Below are 27,694 nucleotides of genomic sequence, written 5' to 3'. Positions count from 1 at the left end.
ACCAGTGATATCTTGTAGATCGTTATGATGGAAGGTAAAGATGTTACTGTCATGCCCTTGAAACCACTTTGGCGCATTTCCTCTTCGGGGCAGTGTTTTTGGCTTTGAGAGTGATTTCGGTTTTATGCTCCTGCAGACACTATTAACTTAATGTTTTCTTTTAGATATTGGCTGCTTTCCCACTTATTAAAATGGTATTAGCCCTATTTTATGCTATATAACAAATATCAGTTTATAGTGAATGCAAATATAATTTTGGCTATACATAGTCTTTGAACCCTGTATGGATTTACTACATGAGTTTTTACTTTAGTCCAATAAATGGGAAGAGATGAGCAGGAGCTAGACATTTTTTAAAAACGGGAGAAAGAACAAAAAAATCATCATTCTCTTTAAAAATTGTTTCTTGAAAAGCTAGAAAATGTCCTGCAAAATCTGAGGGTTGTAAAAAGCATGCAAGGCTACACGCCTGCCACCCTGCACTGTAGAAGCCCTGGTTGTGAACAGAGGTGGCACATTCAGTCATTCTGGCTTGGTTTTCATGTAGCTAATGTAGTAGCTGATGCAGGATACTGCAGCAATACAATCACAACTATCTTCTGTTACCCCTCACATGTGCTGAGAACCAACATCATTTATTATACCAGGTGTCGTCATGGAAACAAGAAAGGATCTTTAAACTTTTTTTGTGTGTGTTGAGCCACAACTCTCTATAGTTTTATACTAAGTTGACCATATCGGTTCCTTTTAATTCAGGGTATCGAGTTTTAATGACTGTATTCACTGTGAGATTAGTAAGAACTAAGTTTAATGCTTTAAAAGGAATTCATCTGAAATTATTTACCTCTTACTGTACGCACTTTAGTTTTTCAAATACACAGCCCCCTTTACTGCAGCTCAATAAATATATTCCACTAAACCTTAAGGTGAATGTATATAGATATATATTTATATAGAAAAAGGTACATTGACGTCTAACTTTGCAAATGTTATTAAGAAAATAAGTGTTATTTATTCATTCTTTACTTCAAAGTCAGTTGATTCAAGGAGACATTTTAGCAATGGATAGAAATTTGATCATAGAACTCCAATAAACTTCTTTGCTTTCTTTGTCCATTACGTCTCTTCTTCAGATATTATGAAAGTCTTCATTCTGGCATGTTAATAGATGATCTACACGTGTGAGTTAATACTCAAAATAGTTCATTTCCATTATTCTGGAGTAAATGTATCCTGAACAGTGTTAATTGTGCTTTGCAGTACGGTGATATGCTGTTGATGTAGACCTCAGAGCATCGTGGTTGAATTGCCAGCCTCTCCTGGAGGCTGGGAAGATAGACAAAGTCCCAACTGGTGAATAGAAATGTGACGGTCACTGACCCATTATTACAGAATAGGACCTGGTAGACGTCTGCTAGAAAAATATATGCAAATAGACAGAGGAAAATGAAATTTTGTCTTCTCACCTTGCTGATCTCCAAATATGTTGCACTGGTGTAATTTCACACCCTTTTTGAAGGAATATGTTCAAAATAACTCTGAATCCATTTTGGTAAGCTTGACATTTTGAATTTTCCATGGAATCCACACTTTTGTCCCATTACACATCCTGTCATCTCTGGGAAGGGGTTCAGTATCCAGTGGTGGAGCTCTCCATTACTACTGATTACTGGGTCTACAAAAAGCCGAACTGATGTGACTTGGAAAAAAAACAAAACCAAGAAAATGATGAGCCAAAACTTGACAACAAGATGGACGTATTAATCCTGTGCAGAAGAAGAGGAGACAGTCCTGTGTTTTCACAGAAACCAAAGTTTCCAGCGAGCATGCTTCTTGGAGTCAGGTTTGGACTTGCGTTTTGGGGTGGAGGTGAAGGCCTCCTGGGGATAAGACAGGGGGGCGAAGTGGGTGTCATCTGTAGGGCAAAGCCTCTTCATTAGTGGCTGCAGCTTGTCCTCCTGCTGCTTGAAGTCTAGCTCCACACTGTAAAGGGACACAGATATTTGATCATATATTGTGTAGTATTTTAGTTGGAAGCCTTCCTGTTTTCTCATCTGCTCCTACTTGTAGCTGAGGCTGCAGCCCAAACACTACCATTATTTATGTCACATTAAAACCCTTCCAGAAAATCTCAACAATAGCAATACTTGTCCTTGAAAGGAACATTTTTATTGTGAAATGTTTGCAGATTCTATCAGAATGAATAAAACAGTAATGACATTTTTTTTTTGCTTAAAAGAGAAAGTCAGAGGAAGAGAATCAAGAGAATTGTTAGTATAGTGTAGCTATGTTAATGTACTGATGCAATAATACTATGGAAATGTAGATTATGTTGGAATTGCTGTTTGGACAGGTGCCAGTTATTTTACATTGTCTCCCCTGTTTTGAAATATTCCACAAATGATCCGGGTACATGCTTTATTTGATCAATCTTACGTTGTATTTGCCCTTCATCAACACTGAAAGCAATCAGGTTTTCTCTTTTCTCTTTCAAACTACTTTTAACTTGACATGTTTTGACTGGCACACTCCCCGTCTAACCATATTAAATATCTTCGTTGTGGCCTGTTCTCACTTGACCCCTGCACAGGCATCTGTCACAGTGCTGCTCAGCCTGGCAGAGTGACCTACATTTCTCTCTTTTACCTCATCCTTTTTTTTCCAGTAATGTCTCGAAATTGAGATGGTTTTTGATCATATCTGGCTGCCCACTTTGGCTGCTGCTTCTGCTGTCGTTTTTGTTATCTGCATTCTTATCATGATTCATGAAGTGAGAGGGAAGCCCATTAGTTGTTGTTTTTTTTCCCTTTTTTCCCCCTGGTTAAGAGTGCTCGGTCACTGGAGGAGGGCGTTGGACTGAAGATCATTTGCTTTACTAAAACTGAGATCAGAGCATGGATATTGACGTGAGCCTTTCAGGAATTGAGTTTGTCATGTTGCTTTGATCCCTGCATAACATTAAAACACCAGCAAAAGGTAATGGGAATATATTCAGAGTATACAAACACAGCCTTTCACTTCTCAGTTTACTCCACGTTCCCCCAGGGTACTAGGGGATTTATCTGGACCAGCCATCATTGTAATCCCACACCCGCGCACATCTGACTACCAGATTCTGTTAAGTGAAACTCAGATTACAGCCTCAGCTGTGGCAAGTGTAGAGGGACTTTAATCTGCTAAAGCTTCCTTGCACTTTGGACCTAGTCAGTCTTTAACATCTTTCCCCCACTCTTGCTTTGTCTCTCTTTTTAGTCATTCACTCTGTTTATGCAATGTTCCTACTTTCAAAAGGAGTTTGCAAAAAAAAAGACACTTGTCCATTCCCCACCCAATCTCATTCATTGACATGCACACCTCTCACCTTCCCTCCACTGCACTTTAAACATCTGAGCCTTTATCATTGTCTCCTTCATTCCCTTTCTGACTCCCTGTTTCACATTCTCACCCTGCCTTCTTTTTTGTTCCCTTATCTTCCTCCGGTGTGATTGTGCTCTTCCTGACTGTCCTCACTGTCCCTTCACAGTGCCTGTCCTACCAAGGATCACTCTTGTAGCTATGGTAACCAGCTTGCCACCATGCTGGAAAACATCCTTATGCTTGTAAAAAGAGATATCTTCACCGAGCAGAGTCCTGTGGTAGGACAGCCCTGCTGCTCAGTAATTTCCATATGTTATAATATAATCAGCTCTTCAGCCCTTAGCAATGTTTAATTGATTTTCATAGTCTCACAATAGATTTGAGATTTTTTCCCTTCTTTTAAACACCCATTCTTTTGTTGATTTTTTTTCTAAAAATCTATGTGCACTGCACAGTGCTATCCAAAGAATGTTTTACCATCAGATAGTTATTTAATGACCAGCTGCAGTTTCCAGTCAGTTAATGACAAAATTGAACTGATGGGACATCACAGTAGTCCATTGTGAACCATGGTACCCATTGGTGGGTTCCTCCCCCATCAACATGCTTAATCACAACCGCTTAAATCCGCTATCTCCCTGTTTTATCTGCACATTAGCCCATATAAATGCAATGTGAGGAAAATTAGATTACAGGGTTTCTGCGTCAAGACACATCGTGACCTAATGCCTGTAGTCTTGAAATAAGTGGAATGCATTTCAAATCCCCGGCTTTTCTGCACCATCCTGTCTGTCTCATTTTCTTCCCTTCCAGCCTTTCTCTTTGTTTGTCTCTCATGCTTGCTCACTGACTTTTTTTTTCATCCCCTCTCCCCACCTTTCTCAGTAACCGATATTACATCACCTGGCAAGATAGAATGAATTGCAATAATCTTTTCATCCCTTTTCTCTCCCATTCTGTTTCAATGTCATGCACATCGTATTAAGCACTGAATCCCCAAGTTCATTTGAACACACACTGTTAGCTGTTAGGAGGAGATAACACATTCTGAAGAAACAGTGACACATTGAGAGAAAGTTACTGAGTGAAAGACGGACTGATTACAAGATGGTTCAAAATGAGGAAGTTGAGACCTGACAAGGACAGGAGACTAGCAGCTTGTGTATTGTGTTTGAAGTCCATGTCCATAGATGGACTACAACACTGTATTGATCTGGTACTGTTGTTATGCTAAGGATGGACTTTGAGATGATGCCATGTGTTACTGAATAAATTGATTATGCTAAAGAGCGCATGGCTGGCTCCTTACTGGCTTGCCTTAATATGATTTATAGATCCATATGTCCACTGTGGTCATAGAGATGATAAACTGGAAAAAAAAGAGTTTGGTCCTGGCACAGAGACGGAGACATACTCACAAAAAATCCTAATAGATATCAGAGACATCTATCCTCCACATGTACACCGTGTGTTCCTTCATGGTTCTGTTTCCTATCTGTGTTCCTCCACCTCCAGAGAGGTTGTTTTCATGGAGATCTGAGTAATTAGATTGCCATTTAATCCTCCTGCATGTGTGAATACTACTGCTATATTTGATTCTGTGTCCAATCAGCACAATTTACCATGCCAAGCGAGTCTCTTCAAGGAGAACTCATCTCAATTTAACAATCAATTTAACCCTTTTATTAAGTTGAAACCCTGCCAGACCCGGCAAGGTTTGTCAAAAACGAGAACCTATTTTTTACTGAGTTTGTGTTTTTTGCACTTCCTCCACAGACGAAGCGTTTCAATTGACTTTGGCAGCTCTAGGAAGCCAAATGTGTGGTTTTGATGTTAATATAGTGCCTGTTTGCAGACAGTTGAGTGTGCATGATCAGCCCCGACCAAGTCAAAGAACAAATCAGATCCGACCTTGTCTGTGATACCTTTATATAATATTCAATCATTTTCTTTCTGTGGGGATTTTTTGGTAAGGGAAATCTAGGTAAGACAGATATGTTGGACATCTCACTGACACGTACATATAATTGGCTCATATTCAATGGACCCACTTAATGATAGTTTTTTATTGCAGCCTGCATTTTGCATATTTTAAATCTTCATTGTGAATTCAGGTCATGGTGATATATAAATGAAACACCTTTTCCAGCACACCAGTAAATCAGTACAGGTACACTCTGAGCTGCCAGGAATACCTTAACAAAAAAGAGCTTTAAAATGGAATTGCTCATATTTTTTTAAATGTAGACTTGTTATCACCTTGCAGTTTGTGCTCACAGATTTGGAGGAATGGTTAGTGAATGTCTCTTGACTTTGAAGAGGCTGAGACCACAAGGCCATCACAGTTGGTCTTTACTCATGCAGGTACCGCAGAGATAGTGGATAGGTAGACCAGAGGGAGCTGGGCCTTCTCTTCCTCAGGGCCAAATCACACAGAGTTAGCATTAAGCATGGTGCTGAGTAATTTATATTACCAGGCGAGCTCCCATCTCAGCAGTCTGTCCTATTTCATCCATCCTTTATTCATGTACCCTACCCATTGTCCCTTAATCGCCCCATGCCGTGTTGTGCTCTTCCACTGTCCTTCACATCATGTGCCGTAACTCTCTTCATCTCGCTGTCATTGAATTGTTATCGAAGCTTCCGGCCTTGTTGTCCACCCTGCAGCTATGCGGGGGACCTGTCAAGATTTAAACACACTCTTAACACTTTACGAGATGATGCACCTTCCTCTGCTCAGACATCAGAGGCAGAACAGCTGTACCCTACTCCTTCGTTTTTAGGAGGCGAATGAAGTTTGGCCAGAGGCTTATCAGTTATTGAGAGCAGTAGATAGAAAATGATTAAAATGGTTCTTCAGAGGTGAAATGCTGACTGAGTGGAACAGCAGTGTCCACTAAAAACTGTTTTATTGATCGCCTCTCACCCTCCTTCTCTTTAAATCTCTTTCCTTTCCCATCTTTCTCCCCTCTGTCCTTTTTGAATGTTGGTATTACACTTTTTTTAAGTACCAAACAGAAAAACAACCTGACACGTGCACACGCAGGCCTGTAATGATTAGCCGATCAGTCAATATACAGAAAATTAATCAGGTCATACTTGTAAGTTGAATACTGAACCACAATTCACTTCTACTAGTGAACTAGTTGTGATGTCACAAATATACACGCCTTAAACTTTGACTTGAGGCAAGCACAGAGAAACTTTCTCTCTTCTGTAAATGAATGTGAAATGTGCCTTCTAGTGTCAAACTCTGCATATACATCATTCTGCACAGTGAAGCTCACACATGAATATGAAGTAACAAGGGGAAAAACATTTTTTAGTGGAGGGGAACAAACTAAAATGATCTAGTTCCAGCTCCTTAAATGTGAATATTTCCTCTTTTATTTAGTCTTCTATGGTAATAAACTGAATATCTTTGGGTTGGACTGTTGGTCGGGACAAAACAAGACGTTTGATGGTGCACATTAGGCTTTGGGAAACAGTGATTTCTGACATGTTATAGACCAAACATCTAATCGATTTATTGAAAATAATTGACAGATTAATTGATAATGTAAGTAGTTGTTAGTTGCAGCCCTAGCGTTAAACCTGCATTGTTACATCCAAACCTTTACATCCACGCAATACTGATTAAGCTTATCACCATCAGATACATTTCTCTGTATTTCACTATACAGACTTTTTAAATTGCATATCAGGTGGGAATGGCTGTTTGAATGTGCACCCAGAGACTCTCGCTGCCAGAAGGGAGAGACAAATGTCCTGCACTCCGGCTTTAAGTACTTATTAGTTTTGTTCTATGATTAAACTATACATTTAAGCCACAACAGCCACTGTGGCTCCAGAGATGACAGCATCGTTCAGTAGGCTGGACCACCACTTTGGTCAAGACTGAAAACATCTCAACAACTATTGCAAAGATTGCTGTGAAATTTGCAGCAGATATTTAATGTCCCTAGGGAATAAATCTGAGTAACTTTGCTGATCCCAGACTTTTCATCTTGTACCACTATCAGGCCTAACCCTTTTTTGTGTCTGACCAAACACCTGCAAAACTAAAGACATTAGCTTATGTAAAGTACATTCTCTCTCTCTCACACACTCTCTCTCTCTCTCTCTCTCTCTCTCTCTCTCTCTCTCTCTCTCTCTCTCTCTCACTCTCTCACTCACTCACTCACTCACTCACTCACTCACTCACTCACTCACTCACTCACTCACTCACTCACTCACTCACTCACTCACTCACACACACACACACACACACACACACACACACACACACACACACCCACCCCTTCATAAAAATATAACTATTACCTCTGGAAGACTAATGACTTTGGACTCACGTCTGCTGGTTGTCACATAAATTGAACTGAATTTGAAAGTATGCAGAGCCTCAGTTGGCTTGGCAACAGCACATAGTGATGCTATTTCATGATGTTTGGTTGGTAATTAATTTAACCTTTGGTGTACCTGTGCTCACCCATTCTGCATAGTGTATTGTCTGTGCTTTTCCGCCTTGTGCCCTTTGTCTCTGATGTGGCTAACCCTACATCTGCTAAGCACCCTTCAGTGAATAAAGGGGTGTTATCGGAAGAGGCAGACAAAGATGTATAGATTCAGAGAGAGAGCATGGTGTGTAAATGTCACATGTCCTCTTGTTCTCATTAACAGCATCCACATTAGTCTTCTGTCCCCTATCCCTTCCCCTCCATTCTCCTCCATTCTCCTGTCCCCTTTCCACCTGTTCACTTTCCCTCAAGGAGAAAGGACAGGGCACATTTGGATCATCGTGTCTTTGAAGAGGAATGACCACTAACCTGTAAATAATGCATGCGCTGTTCCGGCATGTGTCACAGTTAGCCGTGTCCTGTCCGGTTCGATAGGAGAGTCTGTAGAGAAGATAAGAGTCGTGAATGAGTAATTACAGGACTTGTTAAGCTGCTCCCTCACACCTTCCTTTCTCATCTTGTTTGTCATTCCTCGTTAATGGGACTGAAGTAAATGAGGGTGATGAGGAGTCACGCTGCCCTCCTGAGTGGCCTGCGTCCGGCAGCCGGAGCAGCAAAGAACCCGGTGTCAGCCATTAGCTGTGGTTGACTGATTGGAGGTCAGATAAGGCAAAGTGGTATACAGGATGAGATTGTGGTCTGCATTGAAAGTTTCATCAAGGACTTATGTCAGGATTGTCAACACAACCTTACAAGTACATAAACTTCATTGACTGCTTATTTTTTCAGTATCACTTAATCTCTTGATCTCTTTTTTGATATAAATGTGAGAACATTTTAAATCACAATTTCCTAGGGCATTATGTGATGTCTAAAAATGGCTTATTTGATTGGAAAATGGGTCCAAACCCCAAAATATTGAAAAATGTAACCAATTAATGTTTGGTTAGGGTTAGGTTTTTGCTTAATTTAATATGATAACAGTTCTTGATACATTTTCTCAACTAAAGTATGGTCCAGTAATTAACCATTGTTTAAAAACGTTGTTCCTCCACTGTTAGCCCTTTACTCACACTTGAGATTCTCACCAATGATGAATTCCATTCTGTGCAAGATAGTTTAATACAGCATCCACTATGAATTATCTTCCGTATGAACATTTTTATAACCTGGAATCAATGAAAAAATTAAATGGGTCTTCTAAGCAGATAAAATTTTACAGTTTTGTTTAGGACAGCATCCCTTTGGCTTTATACTGTCAGTCCATCTTGATTGCATTGTGATATCGATTCACCAAATTCACACTCAAACCCATCAATATCCTATTATATCATATCCTGTGCGTCTATATAATGTTCTATCATCAGTTGTCTCTGAGATAAAATACTGTCATGAACCAAGTTGCCATTAAAGCTCTCAAGGGGCAGCTTAAGACCAGGTGTTGGAACTATGTGGCTACATGCTTCAAAGGCTTAATGGCTTTTTTATTGGATTAGCATGTGGAAATGTGCATATTGATTGACAGTGTTTCTCCTTGTAATTAATATTGCATTGTAGGCTCACTTCGCCCATGGCACAGACAAGAAGGAAATCCTTTGCTGTTTGGTTTTTATGGTTATGAACTGTACTGCTGCATCAACAGAAAGTAAGCTAGTAAACCCAGTGTAAAATGTCATCCTTCATACAGCTGCCCCCCCCCCCAAGTATTGTCCTTCAACAACCACTCTCCTTCAGGTAGGGTCACTCTTAGCTATGCAATATAACCAGATGGAGGCATTTGTAGTCATCACAGGCATTATTTATTGACTTACTCTTTGTAAAATCAATTTCTCAATCTCTTGTGTTGATATCACTTTGGTAGACAGGTATGAACCCATGAAACTGACTAACTGTGAGGTCAGTTCAACCAAAATACAAAAGACATACTCTTGCTTACAATAGTGGTACCCAGCCATTGATATGGTTTTGGTTTATTTGGATAATCCATGGAACTCACTGTGAATAGTTTTCATTCAAAGCATTCTCTATCAAGGAATTTATTAAATGTAATTTTCAATGCTGTGAGCAACACAAAGGAAATTCAGTTAACCTTTACTGTTCTGGGTTAGGCAGCAGAAGCTTTAGAGTTAGCCATCTCAAAACCTTGGCAAATAAAACAAAATGTATCCACATGGCTATATCTTACAATTGCATGGCTTGTTTTTGTAATGTGCTTTAACACTGTCACCAGGTTTCTTAAGACTGCATGCAACACTCCTCCTAAAGCCATTGGATATTGCTCCTAATTAGGGGTCCAAGCAGTGAAGGTGATGGAACCCTATTGTTCTTGTTCTCATTATTGTATTCTTTATCTGCCAAAAGTGTTTGTGTAGCAAAAAACAGAACAATTGGCAGGTGGGTTGCAAGTTCCACCCACTGCTCAGGCACATACAATAATGCTCATTGAACTCAAGTGCCACTGTAATAAGTAAGTTTACATTTTCACAATCGGCTCAAACGGCTTCACGTAGGATCAGAATTCTTTCTTCACTTTAATCTTGAGTAATCTGCATCTTTGCTTCACTGGCTGTCTACTCTCAAAATCCAATATTTGAAATCTTGTCAAAAACCGCTGGGCCAATCATCTATAGATTTCACTCATCTTAAGTTGCGATATATCAATCCATTTTAAAAATTTTACTTATTTAAACCTCTATCTATAAGTTCAATTTTACTTAAAAGCTCATAAATCAAACTTAAGTTAAACTATTGCAACCAAACTAGGTGCATATGTTTGGGTGGTACTGTAGGTCCGAGATCAAGTCATTCACTATCATCGACTTCAATGCAGTACTTCACTAATTGTAGGCAGAACTAAGTTAATGTTTAGTGTCAGTGCTGTTAGTGAGAGCTGTGCTGTCATGATGGTCTAGTGGTTTAAACACATGTCTTGTAACTGTGAGGTCACCTGTTCAAATCCAGGCACTAAGGTGTTTGCATTCTCCTGTTTCTCACCATCTGTTGTGACCTCTTGTTGTTCAGCAGTTGTACAGTGCAAGAATGTCAAATGATGTGCTTGGACCGCTCTTATGCCTCTTGCAGCTATATATATATAATATATTTGTAGTTAATATATGGTTAATATTTAGTTAGTCTCTGATCTTTGCAGTAGCAGAGGCAGTTTTTCAGTTCTCTCTCAGGGACTCTTGTAATTCTACCCATGAGGTGCGACACTATTAAAAATTAAACCACTATCATAAATTTACCCTCCTTATCTACTCCTTTCTGCTCTATATGTTCTGACAGGTATATTAAAGGTGTTGATACCAATCATTTTATTTTACACTGTAGCAGAATGACGTAATGGGGAGAGTCTGACAAGAGGATGAGTGCAGTGATAAGGGGAAGTTTATTGGAAGTTTGTAACTTGGATTAATTGTAATCCAAGGGGATTGCCAGTGGAGAGGAGTTGCAAATGCAGTGCAGTAGGGAAGGTCAAGGGTGCCCCAACTTTCCAAACAGATGAGCAGCCCATGGGTTCCAATGCCTTGCTCTCCCTGTCTCTTCCCCTCATGCTGTCTAGATCTCTTCCTCCCTCCATCTCTCGTCACTCCCCACCCTTCTAACACGCTGAGCTGATAAGAAAAAATAATTTCAGCTGGCTTCCCTGGGGAGAGTGAAGCCAAAAGTGCCATTAACAGTATATTTATACCCCTCCACATCTCCCCTCCTTCTCCTTTGTGCTGTTAGGTGCGCCCTCCCAAAGGTCACTGAGTGGGTGGGAGTCCAAAGACATAAAAATATGCACACATACACAGTGTTAATAGACAGGCCAGCAACAAGTTCCCAGGAGTGTGATTAATTGGGTATGGCTTGCCAACAGTGGCTGATGATACAGCAAATTTATTCCTTGGCTTTGTGCTGTTGGATGCAACCAATAATGTACTCGAGGACTGCATCCCACTGTGTTGTATGCCCTGGGCAGAGCTTAACTCAGGGGATATACAGTATATGTGTGTGTGTGTGTTCTGGCATGCATATAGGAAAACATCTAATCAGATTCAGCAGTTCAAATCAGTACACTCTCAGATTCAGGGTCAGTTTGTGATTAGTTCAGCAACTGTGGTGGGATGGCTTGTTTTCAGTTGAAATGACAATACACTTGTCATTTCCTATAGCTCTGGTTCACACATGTGGGTTTATTTTCCATAGAAACATTGACTGAGGCTCATCGTTTCTATGTTTAGGGTCAGTGAACTCATCGTGACATCTGACACAATGACTCGTCTCTCATTGAAATAGATATTTGAGCTTGGCAGATTTGAACTTTGGTTTGATTTATCCGAAATCAATGAAAGACTCCAAAAGTACCAAACCCCCCTTTTCTCATTTCTTTTCTATTGTTTTTCTCGGATATTGTTTTCGTACAAGGCTCAGCACATTTGCCTCAGGATTTTTAATGTTTGACCGAGCGGCATGTCATGAACATGTGTAGTGATGAATGCCCACAGTGTTGTATTTCCTTCCATGAAAAATGAATGTCACACAGCATAAGCAGTTCATATATATATCAGATGTAATTGTATTCTCAATTCACCTATAGCCTGTGGGCACCCCTATTTGTTGTGTCAGTGACATTTATGTAACGGAAGTATGGAGCTAATGTAGTGAGACTAAAGCAGAATTTGTGCTTGGCTTGCTAGAAATTTGGAAATTGGAAATATGTACTACCAGAAGATGACTGTGCTTATATAGAAAAGTAGAGAGGTTCAGTTGGGCTCATGTGGATTACAAGAAGCTTACACTGCTCAGTGATTTTCACTAAATGTAGGCCTTTGTAATTAAAGTATAGGAACACAATGTAGTTGTTTCTTTATGTATTCGACCAGATGGCCCCATTATTCACTTGTCACTAATTTTCATTTACAAATTAAGCCTCTCCTCTGCTCTTTTCTCCTTGTCTCTCTCATCTGCTCTCCTTCCCTCCTCTCCCCTCCCCCTTCTCCTCCCCCACCTGCCACTTAAGACACATCTGATAAGCCAGATGTGCTCAGTACCACATAGAAGATGTCTCCCCATGCCACACCACATGTCAGCTTACTTTTTCACTGACAGAACACTTTTATGAGTTTGGTGATAAGGAGATTAAGGTTGCCTTTTGCGAGATTGAAGGAGGATAATATGCCTTTTTAAATGCTGTAAACTCAGGCTGTTGTTAGATCTGCTCCTTGTTTAAGCCTTGTTGAACAGGAGCTTTACCATGTACTTCAGTCAAGCTGATACTGAGAGTTGCTTTCATACACTTTGAAGCATTTGTGGTTGTATGCACCTTGCTTATAAGGTTGACAGACGTGTGTGTGTGTGTATGTGTTTGTAATCCCCACATGTTTTGGACTCCAGGTTGGTATGATGTTGATTATATGGATTTTCTTGCCCCGTACCTTGCCACAGTGCTGGTCAAAACAGATAGGAATCTGATTGCGGAGCCCCAGCAATTCACTCAACAAATTGGCCATTTTGTTTGCCTCTTCCCTTTGGATAGACAATCCTCTATTTCAGCTGGCTAGATGCTATCTGCAGCCCTTTTGTATATACTCAGTATCCATTGGACAGTAAATGGCTTTTTCACAGGCCATGGCTTTTTCAATGGCCTTGGACTTACTAGATAAACATCATGGTGTATAGCTGGGTAAGGCCAATTGTTCAATGTCTAGTTTAGTATTTTGGTTAAGGAGTAAAATAAGTGTCACTCAATAATGTGTTGTCCTCCTTTATAAACATATTCATTACTTCAGCATCATAATAATTCATTCATCCCACATCCACATATTTAAAATGTTCTAGTATTATGATTTGTAAAGAAAAATACTGTTTGTACAGGCTGCATTACTGCTAATATTGATCTCACACATATGGTGTAGTTTTAAGTGCTACATCCATATCAGCAGTGTTTTGTATGACAGGTCATCAAACATGCACATCCAGGTGAAAGTCACATCATGCCACTGTGATCCCTTGTCGATACTCTTTGGGTGGTTCAGTCAAGGCTCTGTCGAGTAGCTGTCACACATGCAAGCTTGTCCCTAAGATCGAGAAATAATGTGACACATCAGGATAGTACGTGCTGAATCATGAATGTGTTCTCTGTCTCTGATGTTTCCGTGGCTTAACTCCATGAGTACCAGGCCCTTTAATTTTTCTCAGTGAGGTATGCATGTTTTACATTTGGGAGAAAAAGGGAGCACTGGCATCTGATTAGTTCTCTATATTTTCAGGTACCCTGAGCTGAATTTTTGTGAGGAAAAAAAGTATCCCTAGCACAAAGCACAAGCTACAAGTTAGATTTCTTACCCTTCTCTGTGGGCTTCCCCCTTCTCCAGTTCCTGGATGACCCCCAGAAGCACCTTGATGGTCTCTTGGCTGGAGCTGATGAGATTTTCCATGGCCTGGAGCTGTGCTTTAACATCCCCGTCCTGATTCATAGGCACTATTTGCTTGCAGGCCTCCAATGTTGGGTCAGGCTGTGCCCCCCTAGCCTCACCACCTCCGCAGGGTGACAGAGGCTCCTCCATGCCTCGCAGAGGCCGGGCAGATAATTGTCCTGTGTGGCACTGTGCCTGTGTTGTACAGCCTCCGCTGGCACGTGGCAATGTCTCACTCTGCAGCCCGTTGAGCTGCAGGCTTTTCTTCCGCTTGCTCCGCACAGACGGACTGTCCAGGCACTCCACCTGTGTAAGGGAGTTCCAGGCGATGGGGCCCGTAACCTTGGAGGCCCTGTCCGGCAGGGTTCGGGACAAGCCCTCCTCCAGATTGAGCAGCTGCCTCTTGGCTGAGCGATCTGTATCTAGCTCTCTGTGTTGTAATCCTGTCCTGGCTTTGGACGGGACACTGCAGAGCTGGTACTCTGCCTGTGCTCCAGCTCCTCCCGGTGTGTCTGCAAGGCAGTCTGTGTCTGCTGAGCAACTGAGCAGCATAGCGTCAGAGCACAGGCCATCAGGTGCAGTGTGCTGCTCCACTGTGGCAATGCACTCATTAGTATGTAGCAGAGCCCTGGTCCTCCGGACTCCACTCCCCCCGCAGGCTCCCTCCTCCTCCTCCTCCTCCTCATCTAAACCCTGCTCAGCAGCCTTGGACTGCTTCACCTCCATGACAAAACCGTTATTCTGACCTTTATAAGTTTCCACAGCCGCCACGTGTTTAAAGGTGTGGCCTTTCTTGCGCTCAAAGGGGAAGGTCTGATAACGTTTCTTCAGGTCAGGGGACGTCTGCACGCCTGTGCTCCTTGTGACATTTGGGATGGATCTGCGAGCAGGAACGGTCATGTACTTGCGGTATGCCACCTTGTACGAGATGGGCTTGCCACCCTTCCCGACTGCCTGCAACTCCGCCTCCCTTTGCTCGTTCTGTGCCTCACAGATATCCTTGAAACGCACTTGCAGGGCTTTGTTTCTCTTCCGCACCTGTCGACTGGCTTCCAGGGAATACTTCACCTCCAGTGCCAGTGAGGTGGAGGGCAAGGGCGCTGCCTCCGAGTCAGACTCTGAGTTGGTGAGCATGCATTTGCCACCTTCCTTGCTCACCATTTTTCCTGAGAGGCATGGAAAAAGATGTAGTATTAATCACTGGTAATGAATGGCTTAGACATAGACCCTTGCCTGAGTATTACATCCCACCTGACAGAACACACACACACACTGTAAGCTTAGGGAGTAGGGACGAACTGTGCAGTTATTTAATGATTATTAACACAATGAATATTAATGACACTTGTCCATAATGTATTCTAAAAATCATAGCAAATACACACTTTAAAAGAGCCAATTTTAAATATTTTAAGTCAAATCCCTTGATAATTGAGTATAACAGGAATAATTTAGTTTGACATTTTATGTTGTTTCTTTATGTTTGAGACTGAAGATGTTGTGTAGGTGTAGATGTCATGCCAGAGGTCTTATGTTTCCATATGCCTGCACAGTGTATTTACCCTTGAAGAAAAAACCTTGCATTTTCTTTTTTTATCGGCAGTTTGCTCAGGGCTTTTATATGCTTGCCAATCCTTCTGTGTTTATTTACTGAAAAACTGCAAGGGTTATGGTTTTAACAGGCCCTAAAAATAATCCTAACAGATTTCCACGATGCATTTAATCTTCTTCTCTGTGAAACCAGAGACTCCAATTTAGGCCTAATTTTCTTTCGTTCATCATTGCCAGTTGAAGGATATTTCACAACCCATTCCTTGTCCTCCTCTTCCTCCTCTCCCACTTTCAAAGTTGATGAGTGCTTACACCTCAGTTTATATGGGAGCTTTTCAGTCACTGGACTTATAGTCATAAACACACACACAAGCACAATTAGTTAACGGTAGTGATATACTGCTGACTATTGTAAAGATTATGCCTGAGATCCACAGTTTATTTCCACAGTTCATTAGGCTCAGCATGACTCCTCACTGTCTGACCTTTCCATTTCACAGTTTTTAATTAAATAAAAATAGGATTCTGTGGCTATTTGTGAATGCATTTGCACTCCTTCAGCATGTGTGAATTTGCCGTCTGTTCATTTTCCATTTTATAAATGAACAGAATCAAGAAAAATTCTGCAAAAATGGGGACAACACCTGCAAAGAGACAAACTTTAGTCAGAGACATGTATAACAAACCCTTAAGGGGAAACATCCTAAGCAGAGATAATGAATTATCTTATCCCACTACTACAGGTATGGTAGAGACATGATGCTGAATCAGATAGGACAATTATTTGTGTCAGCTTATCTACCATGACAGTTCTCTGTCAACAGGGAAGGACTTTCTATTTCAAACCTGTCTGTTTACTTACCTGGGAGCTATAGAATGGACATTTTGTGTCACTGATATCTCCATCACTAAATCATCCTGGCTCTGCTTTTATTATCTATACATACAATCATTTTACATGTTGGCATAATCTTTATGTAATTGGTCTGCAATATATGTTATACAAAGCACACTAAATATGAGAAACCAAGACAGTTTTGCAGTGAATATTATTTTTGCTTGATGTATTATAACTAACTGTCAGTGTTGCCTGTCTTGTAGGCTAGATGCCAAATATCTCATGGGCATCAGGACTCTTATCTGTGAACCTCTATCCGATCATGTTTGAAGAGAGTCAACATTTTTCTTAAATGTAACCCAAGTTTGAAACTTGAAAAGCCATTACAGACAGTTGAACCGAACAATGTTACAGATTGACAGTCCTCCCATGAAACCATCCAACATTTCCCAGTGATGTCACTGAAAACACTGGCTGAGAGCAACACAGCATGCCCATATAGACAAGTTAGAGATGGCAGCGTTCTGCTGTGCAGGCAGATGTCTGTTTGATTTTCAACAGACAGGTAATTACAGATGGGTTGAAATGGCCAGGGAGTACAGTAAAATGCACTTTCTGTGGAAACTGTTTAGAAGGCCTACATGGAAGGCATTAGGAAAACCCAGAGTAGCTGAAGATACAGTACTATCAAGATATTCTGCCCAAAGTAACAGAGTGTCATAGTAAAGGCACCTCTTAAAAACAATACACTATTTACAAGTTTATCAATGAGGTATTACAAAAGGTAATTGGTTATTATGACGTCTGACTCCTACAAGACTTACTCCATCATACAGTACTTGAAGTGGACAAAATAAATCATATTCATAAGTTATAAAGAAAGTATCAGGCCCAGTCAGTACACTTATACAAACAGACAGACCAGGGACATTTGAAGGAAAAAAAGTGCCCAGTAGTATTAGATGAAACATAAAGGATCTGTGTTGGAAATCAAGATTTCCACCTTGTATTGTTTGCATATAATCACTTAATGACTCCTGACCCTCTTGGCCATTAGATTGATTGAGCTGTGAAAGCAGAGAGACACACAATGATGTAAAGGGGAAGAATCAGTGCACATAGCACAATTCAGCACATTAATTTTACAATCATTGCTTCATCTCTGAGTCCAGGTTTGTTGTTTTTTGTCTTCCTTCCTCTGACTGTTTGACCACGTCACGTATATTCCCAGATGATTAGCTATTCACCACCATGGCTGTGCTCTCCTGGTCCATCAGTGTCACTGTCATCTCTCTGTTTGTTCAATGGATGACATTTTGAATAAGAGATTAAAATGTTACCCTAGATCGCTTCTCCAAATGAGGTCAGTGTTGACCAATGTTGCGATTGCTACAATATTAAAAGTGGGGCAGATATTAAATGTTGTATTCAGTATGTTCAAAATTATATTTGCTGTCCGTTTGAAATGCCACCCTGTTCTAAATAATCAGATATGAGTACACGTACAACAGTGTACTTTTCTACTCTCCATTCCCTACACACAGGCTCCACGATGCATAGAGTTGTGGTATTGTATCATAACCTAATTTAAATGTTTTTTTAAATTTATTTATTCATTTTTTGTGACATGCCAGCACTGCAGGCTGAATGATTTGTCCCTAGCTCCATATATCTGATTTGATTTGTTACCCATTGGGTTTGGGTTCAGGCCAGGACGAATGCAGCCGCACTTGTATTTCACTTCAGGTTGGAACACCACCCCCGGTCTCTTGCATAAACAGCATGACTCATCACGCAAGGCTGTGACAACTTCCCCTTTTTAGGGTGGCCCTGATCCCTTTTTTTAAAATTTAGGGGCGAGTTAGTGAAGTGGACTGACCCACTATTATCTACCCAGTAGGACAAACCAAAAACAGACCTCACAGAGTCATCTACGCATGGCAAAACACATCAGACATGTTCACATCTGACCTTGTTTTAGAGGCAGAGTTCTCACGGCAGTCATACTATGGGTCACTATTTGGGTTATTTCTAGGGACACAACTGCATTTTTGCTATGGTGAGAGCCTGTTGAGCATGACTAGTTATTGGAAAGATTATCTCTGCTAATTCAGCCTTTCTTTGAAGCTTTGGAGACAGTCCAGATTACTGCAGTAATATAATTAATTTCTCTTTAATGTTTTTTGTGCTTGGAGCACGTGCTCAGTTAACGCAACGCACCTTGAATTTAAAAATGCGTTCCCCATTACTTGCATTATTTTAAACAGCAAATGAGTCAGCAGTTTTGTGAATGACAGTTGCCTAATTGAACGTTTCGTTGCCAGGGGTAACATTTTAAAAGGTGGAAATTTCAGTGTCCTGATTCATCCTGGGGATTGAATGTTTACCGTAACTTAGTGCCTGACTAATTTTGTTTTATCGCTTCTGCTCCACCGAAGGGAAAATTCATTAATATAGTATGCATCACAAAACCGTTGAATTGATTAAATGCTGAAAATATGGCTATACATGTCAATTAGCAACAGCAGCCCCAAGAATCTTTCTTGTTTAAGCATTTAGCATGCAATTTCATTGAGTTTGTCCATTATCCTCTTCATTTCTTTTACATTACTGAAATCTTTTCCTGATATTTGCTTAGTATATGTTGTAGCTGTTTGATTAGCAGCTTAGAACAAACTGTTTACTCTAACCCCTAACTTCCATGAAATGACTACTTTGCTAATTTTCAACCTTATCTCTATCAGAATTGGGGATAAAGTGTGCAGATGTTGTCAATGTTCTTAGTGTCTCTTCAGTGCAGCTGCAAAATCTGTTTTTTTTCTGGCACCAGCACATTATACATTGACGTAGTTAGAGGCAATGAAAAACTACAGCAACAATGTTTTCTGTAGTGGTGCCTTCAAGGTCAAAGCTGGATCTCCTAAAACACTCCATATGCCATGTTATCATACTACTAAATACTTTATAATACCAGCATATTTGAAGAAAAAAAACTACAATAAGCAACAACAATCAAGTTTCATGATTGATTGGCTCATGATTGCGTGTCTAAATATCGCACTATGGAATCAGACACAGACTGTGGAGGAGGCAGTGATCACATGAGCTGTAACAGCAGCAGCCACTGCATGATTGTTTCCCAATCTAAACTGAAATGGCAGACTGTTCACTGGCACCAGCAGCCCTAGAGTGATTCTGGTTTATGTAACGTTACAGCTCTCAGTAAGTTTTCATTGATTCGGATAACTGATTCTAGTGCTGTTTGTTTTATGATCCTTGCACAATGGCACTGGTAGACTCAATGAGGAAATCATTCTGTAAATGAAGATAAGCCTTAGTAAAGTACTCACTGGTTGCATTCTGTAAACACACCGTTGAATTGGACGGGACATGCACCATGCATTATTGTAGGATTCCCCCATAGGAATAATGTGTAGAATCTACAGACTTTTTCTCAGTTTTGTCTTGTCACTGGGCACCAATTTTAAAAAATAACTGCAAATTTTGTACTATATAGGATTTCCCATTAATGTCACAGTATACAATAAGATTTTATACAAAACAGTGGCTATAACTTTCTGGCAATATAACCATGCTCCGTGCCCAAAGTAATGTCCATATAAAATGTTTGATGAGCCCTGACTTCAGTTACATAATTTGAATGAATTGGAACGTAAGCTGTGGGCCAGGCCTTATCACCTAACATCAATGCCTAATGCTCTTGTGACTAAAAGGGAGCAAATCCCTGCAGCCAGGTTCAAGTTTATTTTGGAAAGCCTTCCTAGAAGAGTGGACACTGTTTATAAGAGCGCATTAAACCCAAGGTTTTGCAATAAGATTTCCAAAAGTCACATATGGGTGTCATTTTTGGCGATGCAGTGTATATATCCTGCAATATTAAATGATACTTTCCTTCTCAAACTTTTAAATAATTGCTCAGCTGTAGTTTATACTGAAAGAAATCACAGTGAGATTAATGCAGCCTGCAGTGCATTTCTGAATTAGAGACAAAGTGGACTTGAAGTCTGCCACCATGCTACATGATCAATTGAAAAACTCTTGCTCTCCTATCGCAACAATATTTACATTATTACAGCTCAGCATGGTCTCAGATGCTGCCTGAACAAATAAGTGTGGAAGCATCATCACAGACATGGAACTTCCAAAATGTACTGTAATCCAGCTTTATCTACTCCTGTTTTGTTTTCCTCTTTTCTCTCCTCTGTCAGCTTCCGCTCATAATTACACAGGGCTTAGTAGTGTTTTGAAAAGTCTTTGATCTGTCTCTTAAGAGCACACTGATTATGCAGTAAAAAGATACGCAGGCTCATAGTTTACTTTAGGTTGTTCTGGTAAGGTCATTTGACAATGTGGGGTTTATTGCTGATTTGTATTTCCTGTGTGTGTGTCTGTTGCTACAGCATGTGAGCAAGATTGTGTCCATGCTCTCAGGGTGTGATGTGAGAGTATATATAGCTGAATGATTGACTGCACAGGTCAGTGTGAGGGATAACAGCAATGCAGTGCATTAGGCCGACACCAAACGCAGCAAATCCTTTGTCAGTTAATGGTAGCTTAATGCCATAAGATGGAAGGGCACTGGAAATCACAGGATTTTAAGGGATTGTCTTTCTAGTAATTGTTGCTCCGTCATCATGGACCGCTGCACTGTTGCCAAGCACCATTTTAAAGATTTTCCTCTAAATCATCATGTTGTAGTGTTGCACTAATGACTAAATAACAGCAGCAACATATTGTTTGGTCAGAGTACAGCACAAACCTACAAAAAACGGTCAGGGCAACAAAGTGAGGTAACCTCGTAGCCCGTCACATTTCAATCCAATTACATCTCAGTGTATGGTAACTGAAATTAAATTGCCATTTTGATTCTACAGCAATCTGTTGAAAAACTAGAGAAAAGTGTCATTATGTGCAGCATATTAAAATTGAGAGTCCCATAAATGTATAATCAGATAAATATAATGTATGAAATATGGCTTGAATTGAAACCACATCTTTCATAACTGCTTGACAAACCTGATGGATGTGGCCACACATGTAATTTGCAGTTGGCAATTCCATATACAGAACTGGCTACACAATTTTGTGTTCAGCATTTCACCTCTATTGATGTTATTGTTTAAAGTGGGTTCATAGTAGTAATAAATATTGTAGTAGCCTTATTATTTTTTACTCACTTTCTCCCTACTGAATTTTACTTGTTTTCTTTGTTGTTTTTTTCCTTCCTGTAGCTGCTTGTCTTTGTGCCACCCAGGTGGATTCTCAGTAGCCTGATGAACTCATAGGAAGCGTGTTGTCCGTACGTCAGTGAACATGCAGGCTGGATAGTAATCAGACCTCAGGAAAAGGATGTATGCTGCAGAGGCAGCCTGCTCTAATCTGAATGCATCAGATCACTCTCTTCTTTCCCCTGCTCTTCGTCTTTCTGCAGAACATTATTCTCTCTTCTTTCTGTTGCTCATTTTTTTGTTCTCATCTCCTTATTCTCTTCCCCTTTTGTTGCTTTCTCTCTGTGTCCTTCTGTCTCTCCACCTCTCTTTGCCTTCTTGACACACTGAAGTTTCAAAGCGGATGGATAACTAGAGAACTCCCCTGCTGCTCTCTGAATCCTCCTAGTCATCCCTAGCAAAGAAAAAAGACAGACACGCACACAACCACACAATCACACACTGGGATAGAATGGGAAAGGACTAGAATAAACAGGTGCAAGGAGTGAGTTCTCATTGTGCTTGGATGGAGGGGAAGATGAAGCCGTGGAGAAGATTCCATGAGCAAGAATAAGCAGAGACCAGCGATAGAGAGAGATGGCCAAAGTCATCTTGTCCTGTCAGGAAGATTTTTTTTTCTTCTTCTCAGTTTAACTGAATCTATTGAAAGCCATATAATGGAGAGGAGGGCTGTATAGAATTTGCACAAAAAATAATGGTTAGTTAATTTAAAGATTTTCTGTTTTTTTAGCTGTTTTGTAAAGACCTTCCTCAATGCGCCAAGCTTCATTCTCTACCAAACATGGACATGTCAGTCTTCTGCAGTAACTCTTTGCAGGACACAGGTAAGGTAATCACTGAGCCTCCTTCCTCAAAAAAAGAAGATCCATCCATTTCCGTCTATGCTCATTTTTTCTGAACACTGCACAAAGCACATAGTCCATGGTTTGAATTCACATTTAGTCTACCAGCTCGCGTGACAGTTGACCCTGTCGTCTGACCTCTACCTGCAGTAATCAATATTTTTTTATCAAGAAAGTGCCAGTAATAATCACAATGTTGTTTTTGTGAGAATCTCAAGATATAAGCAATTAGTGCTGAAATGATCTGGTCTAACTTGTTTGAGAACAATTTTGATAACATTGCCTTGTTACAGATTCTCAAATGAAAGAATCAGTTGCTTTTTCTCTATTTTACATACTTGAAAATTGAATAGTTGTAGGATTGGACAGTGGGGAACAACACAGGCTATTTTAAGAAGTGCTCAGTAAGCAGGTTATGATCTATTGAAATGGATTTGAAAAGAACTGTTAGATGTGACCCTAAAAGTAATAAAACAATAGGCACATAGATGCAATTTATAGACTTTCCTTCCATTTAGCGCAGTAAACTCTGCCACTGGGTCTAGTTCCAATAGACTGGACCCCTACTACAAAGCAGTGGGGGGGGGGGGGGGCATGCTTTACACACATTCACTCCAGGAGCACACTGGCAACAACACCCTGTTGGGTTCAGGTATGAAGTGCCTCCTTCTGTATGCAACACATGTATAAAGTCACACGTACACACACACACACACACACACACACACACACACACACACACTCCTTCTCTTCTTCAACAGCAGACGCTCACGATTCACCTCAACTGTGTGGCGTTGTTGTGGCGCTCCCAGGGAAAAAAATCTGACTCTTAATGAATAATCCTATTAGCACATGAAAGGTAACATCTGGCTTGTTCCAAAAGCAGTCGTTCTTTTGTAGGAGAGCAATTTGTTTTCTGGATGAATGAGTACCCCTCCCAGCAAGGAGGGCCACCTGAGGCGAATGCACACTTCAGCACTCGTTTGGAATACATGCAGTCTCCCTCACACCTTCCCACCCTCACACACACATGCTATATCTGCTCGCTTCTTGGGCAGGTGTCTCGCCAAAAAAGAAAAAAAGAAAAAAAAAAGAAAAGCTCAGTATGCAGTTTGAGCAGGCCCAAACCATTACATCTCTGCTGTTTGTACAACATCTGTGGGTAAAAGCCTTTATATGGTTTTGTTGCTTACTTTTCCATCTTCATGAACCATTGCATTTAGAGTGACTGTACACACCCTCATTGGTATTTCACAGAGGAGTCAGTCTTTCTGTTGGTTGTCTCTGGAGCTTTACTGGGTGAGTTGCAGACCCATATCACAGATTAAAATTAGCTTTGATGCTTTGGGCCATCACACCAATCACCCCTGGACCACTGTGCCCAGTTTTCACAGAGGCAGCATGAAGGTTAAAGGAAGACACACAGTTGACGGATAAATGGAAACGTTTCTTTTTTTCTTGAGCAACAACCTGCCTTCATCCCTACCCTATCATTTTGTGTAATTGTGTTTACATTACATAAATAAGACTATGACAGCAGGTATGCACTTTTCGTGTCACTCTTGAGTGTCAGCGTATAATACCCTTCAATTGTATTAAAAAAAAAATCAATATCTTCTACTGACTTACTCAGTCTGTTTGTTCTTTCCCCCGTGCTCTCCATCTCTTTCTCTCTCCCTCTTTATCTATCTTCATCTCTGTCCCTCAGTCCTCTTTATACAGAAAGTGAAATAGAGCAAAGGGGAGTGTTGATGTGAGATAGGGTTGAAGGGGGAGACAGAGAGTGATGGCTGGAGCTTTGTGGGGACGAGTGGGAGTGACATGCGTTTTGTGTGGCAATTGAAGGACAGTTACAACATGAGGTTCTAGGCAACCCATGCTCTCTCTGTCTTTTTTCCCTCTCTTTCTCTCCACCCCCCTCACGCACACACATCTGCACACACACCCAGGCTCCAATAATCTGTAAGGAGATGGTGAGTTCACCCAGTCCATTAATCTAGATTAGTCTTTAGTTAAGGTCCTTCATCAGATGCAGCCAACTGTCTGATGCCCAGTTCTCATTACCTAGTCCTCTGTGCTGCAGGCTGTCTGCCGTCACAGCAGTGCTGCCTTCAAACATGGGACAGCAGATTCATGCAACAATTATTTTCTGTTGGTTTAGATATCAGTGTGTTTTATGTAATGCTCGTTCAGCTGCAAACTGAGAGGAAATGCAGCATCATGCAAGCCTTTGTACGCAAGCACTGTTTTGCTATGTATGCCGATCGAGTCAGGTTACATCTGGATCAAAATCTTCTCAGAACCAGAAAACTGACCTGCCAGATCTGATAAATGTCAGCTAGCAGTGCCTGTGTGTTTTCCTCCTATCATCTTCACATGAGATATAAACATTTTTCACATTTAAACTTTTCCTAAACTGACCAAATCATCTCTAAAACTACCGCATTCCACAACTGCGGACTGAAATCTTCCTTAACCACTTCACCCAAGCAGAGTCAACTAAGCATGAAATCAGTCTGAGATTTGCCTCCTTTCATCTGACACACATATTTGATATTTGATCAGCCGATTGAAAGGGAAAATCTTCAATGAAAACATTCCCTTTGGCTTATCCCAGGCTCAGTCCCATAGAGCGAACAGATCCCTCGGATTTCCCCCTCCAGAGGTTTTTTAAACAGACTTTCCCCCTCACTGAGAGGTGATATAGAGGAGATGGCAAGAGCAGAGAGGAGCGACTCACCTCAGACTGTGAATTACTGACGTAAAGGATGCGATAGCCTAGATCTCTGGTTGTGCCCATGCATCCCCGTTTCCTTAGTGGACTAGAGGCGAGCTGGAAGAGGAGCCTATGCCATGGCAGAAGTTACAAGGACAGGTAGGCAGCGGCACACAGGCAGAGCAGCAGCGACAGTAGTTGGAATAGTTGTTGCACATCAGTGTCCTTTGATCCAGTGGTGTGAGGTTCCTCTAAGTCCCAGTCAGAGTCAGCACTCCCCCTCTTTCCCTCCTCTTCACCCGCTCTCCTGTTCCCCTTTTTTCCTTTCTCCGCACGGCGTCGGCAGGGTCTCTCACTCACTCAGTCACTCACACATGCATACACATGCACTCACACACGCCCAGACACACACACTCACACTCACACACTGGCTGAACTCCGGACGCCTCAGCGACAGAGCCCACGCAGACAGAATATCCCCATCGTGCCGCCACAGTTCTCCTCTCTCTGGCTTTCTCCTCTTTTCTGCGTGTGTGCATTTCAGTGTGTGTATGGTTGAGAGAGAGAGAGAGGGAGAGAGAGACAGAGAGAGAGAGAGAGAGAGCGAGAGAGAGAGTGAGTGAGAGAGGGTGGGGGTGGATTAAGAGAAGAGGGGGAGGGAGCATTGGATAGAGAGAGAGGGAGAGAGGGAGAGGGAGAGAGAGAGAGATGCAGTGGAGAAAGTGTAGCTCTAGTTTTGGCTACATCTGGCAGGTTCATGCATCATCCTTTTATCTCTTCATCAGTTAAAGCAGTTTTGTCAGTGACCTCACTTCAATGGAGACCATATGCACACGTAAACTTGCTTTTCTTCCTTTCCTGAGCAGAAGAATTCAGTTCAGAGTGTTACCTTCCAGCTCTGCAGACTGACATGCAAGCATTTGTGTAGAGAAAGACACCAATGGATGTGTGCATGGATGAGACTAGCCATTGCCACACCTGTGTTTTCACTTTATTTGTGTGTGCTTGTTGACATCTCTGTGAGTGATGCTTGTCATGCATTATCTACCCGGAGAGTTTCATTAAAAGACCTTTCACTCTCTGTCATCTCAATTACCCTGAGTCTTCTCAGCTCTTTTCTTTGTGTGGGAAGAAGAGTCCACCTGCTTGTCCCCCATCTCAAGAGCTTGCTTGTCTGATCTCCTCTTCGCTTTTTGTCAATCTTTCATTGGCAAGTTAGTAGTTAACAGATTTTGTGCAGGAGTTTTTCATCTGAGAATGTGTGCTTTCCTCTTAGACTTAATTGGATTCGCAGTTTACAATTATAGTGTTTAATGGGCAAAATGAGGAGGGAGGGAAATAACACACTTGGTAAAACCTTGATTGTGTAAAAACGGAGCTGTATATGCCTTGTTGGATGTTTTTGGAGCCATAGCTCACCCTCATTCTTTCACAGGGAAACCCCTCGTTCTGCTCTAAGCCTCAGGTACCATGGTAATGAGCTGCAGCTCTCTAGACAGCAGCTGCTGCTACTCTGGGTGTTTTTACAGTTAGGTGTGTATGTGTTCTAGCATGTATGAACTTTGTGTACTGTATGTCTTTTATTTATTAGCAAATTTCCAGCAACCAACAACACACAGCTGCCTATGAACATAACACAAGACTGGATCCATCAGTCCTCAATCTTAATGTATTTTTTTTGTTATAAGGGATTTGTGGATAGTAGAATTCAGGAACTTTGAGCTGGATTCCTTGCCATTTTGAGTGAAAAGGAGGTCCATTAACCACATTTAAAAGCTGTGTCACGTCAGAGAAGAAAAATGAAAAAAAGAATTAAAAACTGAATATAAAACAACTTCACATAATAAACAGCATTTATCTTTTTTTCCCCTGAAAGCAAGATTTCTTATAACAATTTCCTCATCCTGAGCCCTTTTCTTCTTAATATGACACTTCTCATTATTACATCTCATTTATGACCCCTTATGACCCCCCCTGATTCTTCTCACAGTTATTTCTCACATACTAATTTGTTATGAAGATTATTTTTCTCTACTGGATGATTCCTTATTATTTCTTATTTTCATAAAAAAATCTTCTCATTGTCATTAAACGTTCGTTGTTATTCAGCTATTTTTAAAAACTATTTCCAGCAGGTATTTAATACATTTATGACACATGGTAGATGTCATATTGGTTACCTAAAAGGTTTTATCCCTCAATATGAAGTTAAAAACTTTGTTTCGATATATTACTGTAACGGTTTAGTAGAAGAGTCTGTTTTCAGTTGTCTAGACATGATGG

At 40.9% G+C, this 27,694-nt stretch overlaps 2 protein-coding genes across 2 annotated transcripts in view; one reads left to right on the top strand and one right to left on the bottom strand.

Moving 5' to 3' along the window:
• The window catches only part of dock1 (dedicator of cytokinesis 1), a 183,175-nt gene that overhangs the window by 79,710 nt on the left and 75,771 nt on the right, over positions 1-27,694 (top strand). The window lies entirely within an intron of this gene.
• LOC128380922 (inhibitory synaptic factor 2A) lies at positions 1,800-15,376 on the bottom strand. The gene is made up of 3 exons (XM_053340813.1): positions 14,145-15,376; positions 8,184-8,255; positions 1,800-1,983 (listed from the first exon to the last, which is right to left on the bottom strand). The coding sequence occupies exons 1-3, from the start codon at positions 15,374-15,376 to the stop codon at positions 1,800-1,802; spliced, it is 1,488 nt and encodes a 495-aa protein (XP_053196788.1).

The sequence above is a fragment of the Scomber japonicus genome, chromosome 20 (genome assembly GCF_027409825.1).
Source record: "Scomber japonicus isolate fScoJap1 chromosome 20, fScoJap1.pri, whole genome shotgun sequence".
In the NCBI taxonomy this organism is placed as follows: domain Eukaryota; kingdom Metazoa; phylum Chordata; class Actinopteri; order Scombriformes; family Scombridae; genus Scomber; species Scomber japonicus.
The sequence above is the reverse complement of the archived record's forward strand: the minus strand, read 5'-3'. Positions and strand labels throughout refer to the sequence as shown.

Coding starts and splice junctions, on each gene's coding strand:
- LOC128380922 (XM_053340813.1), bottom strand. CDS start 15,376: ATGGTGAGCAAGGAAGGTGGCAAATGCATGCTCACCAACTCAGAGTCT. Junction 8,256..14,144: donor GGGGAAGCCCACAGAGAAGG/GTAAGAAATCTA, acceptor TCTTCTCTACAG/ACTCTCCTATCGAACCGGAC. Junction 1,984..8,183: donor AGCGCATGCATTATTTACAG/GTTAGTGGTCAT, acceptor GTCCCTTTACAG/TGTGGAGCTAGACTTCAAGC.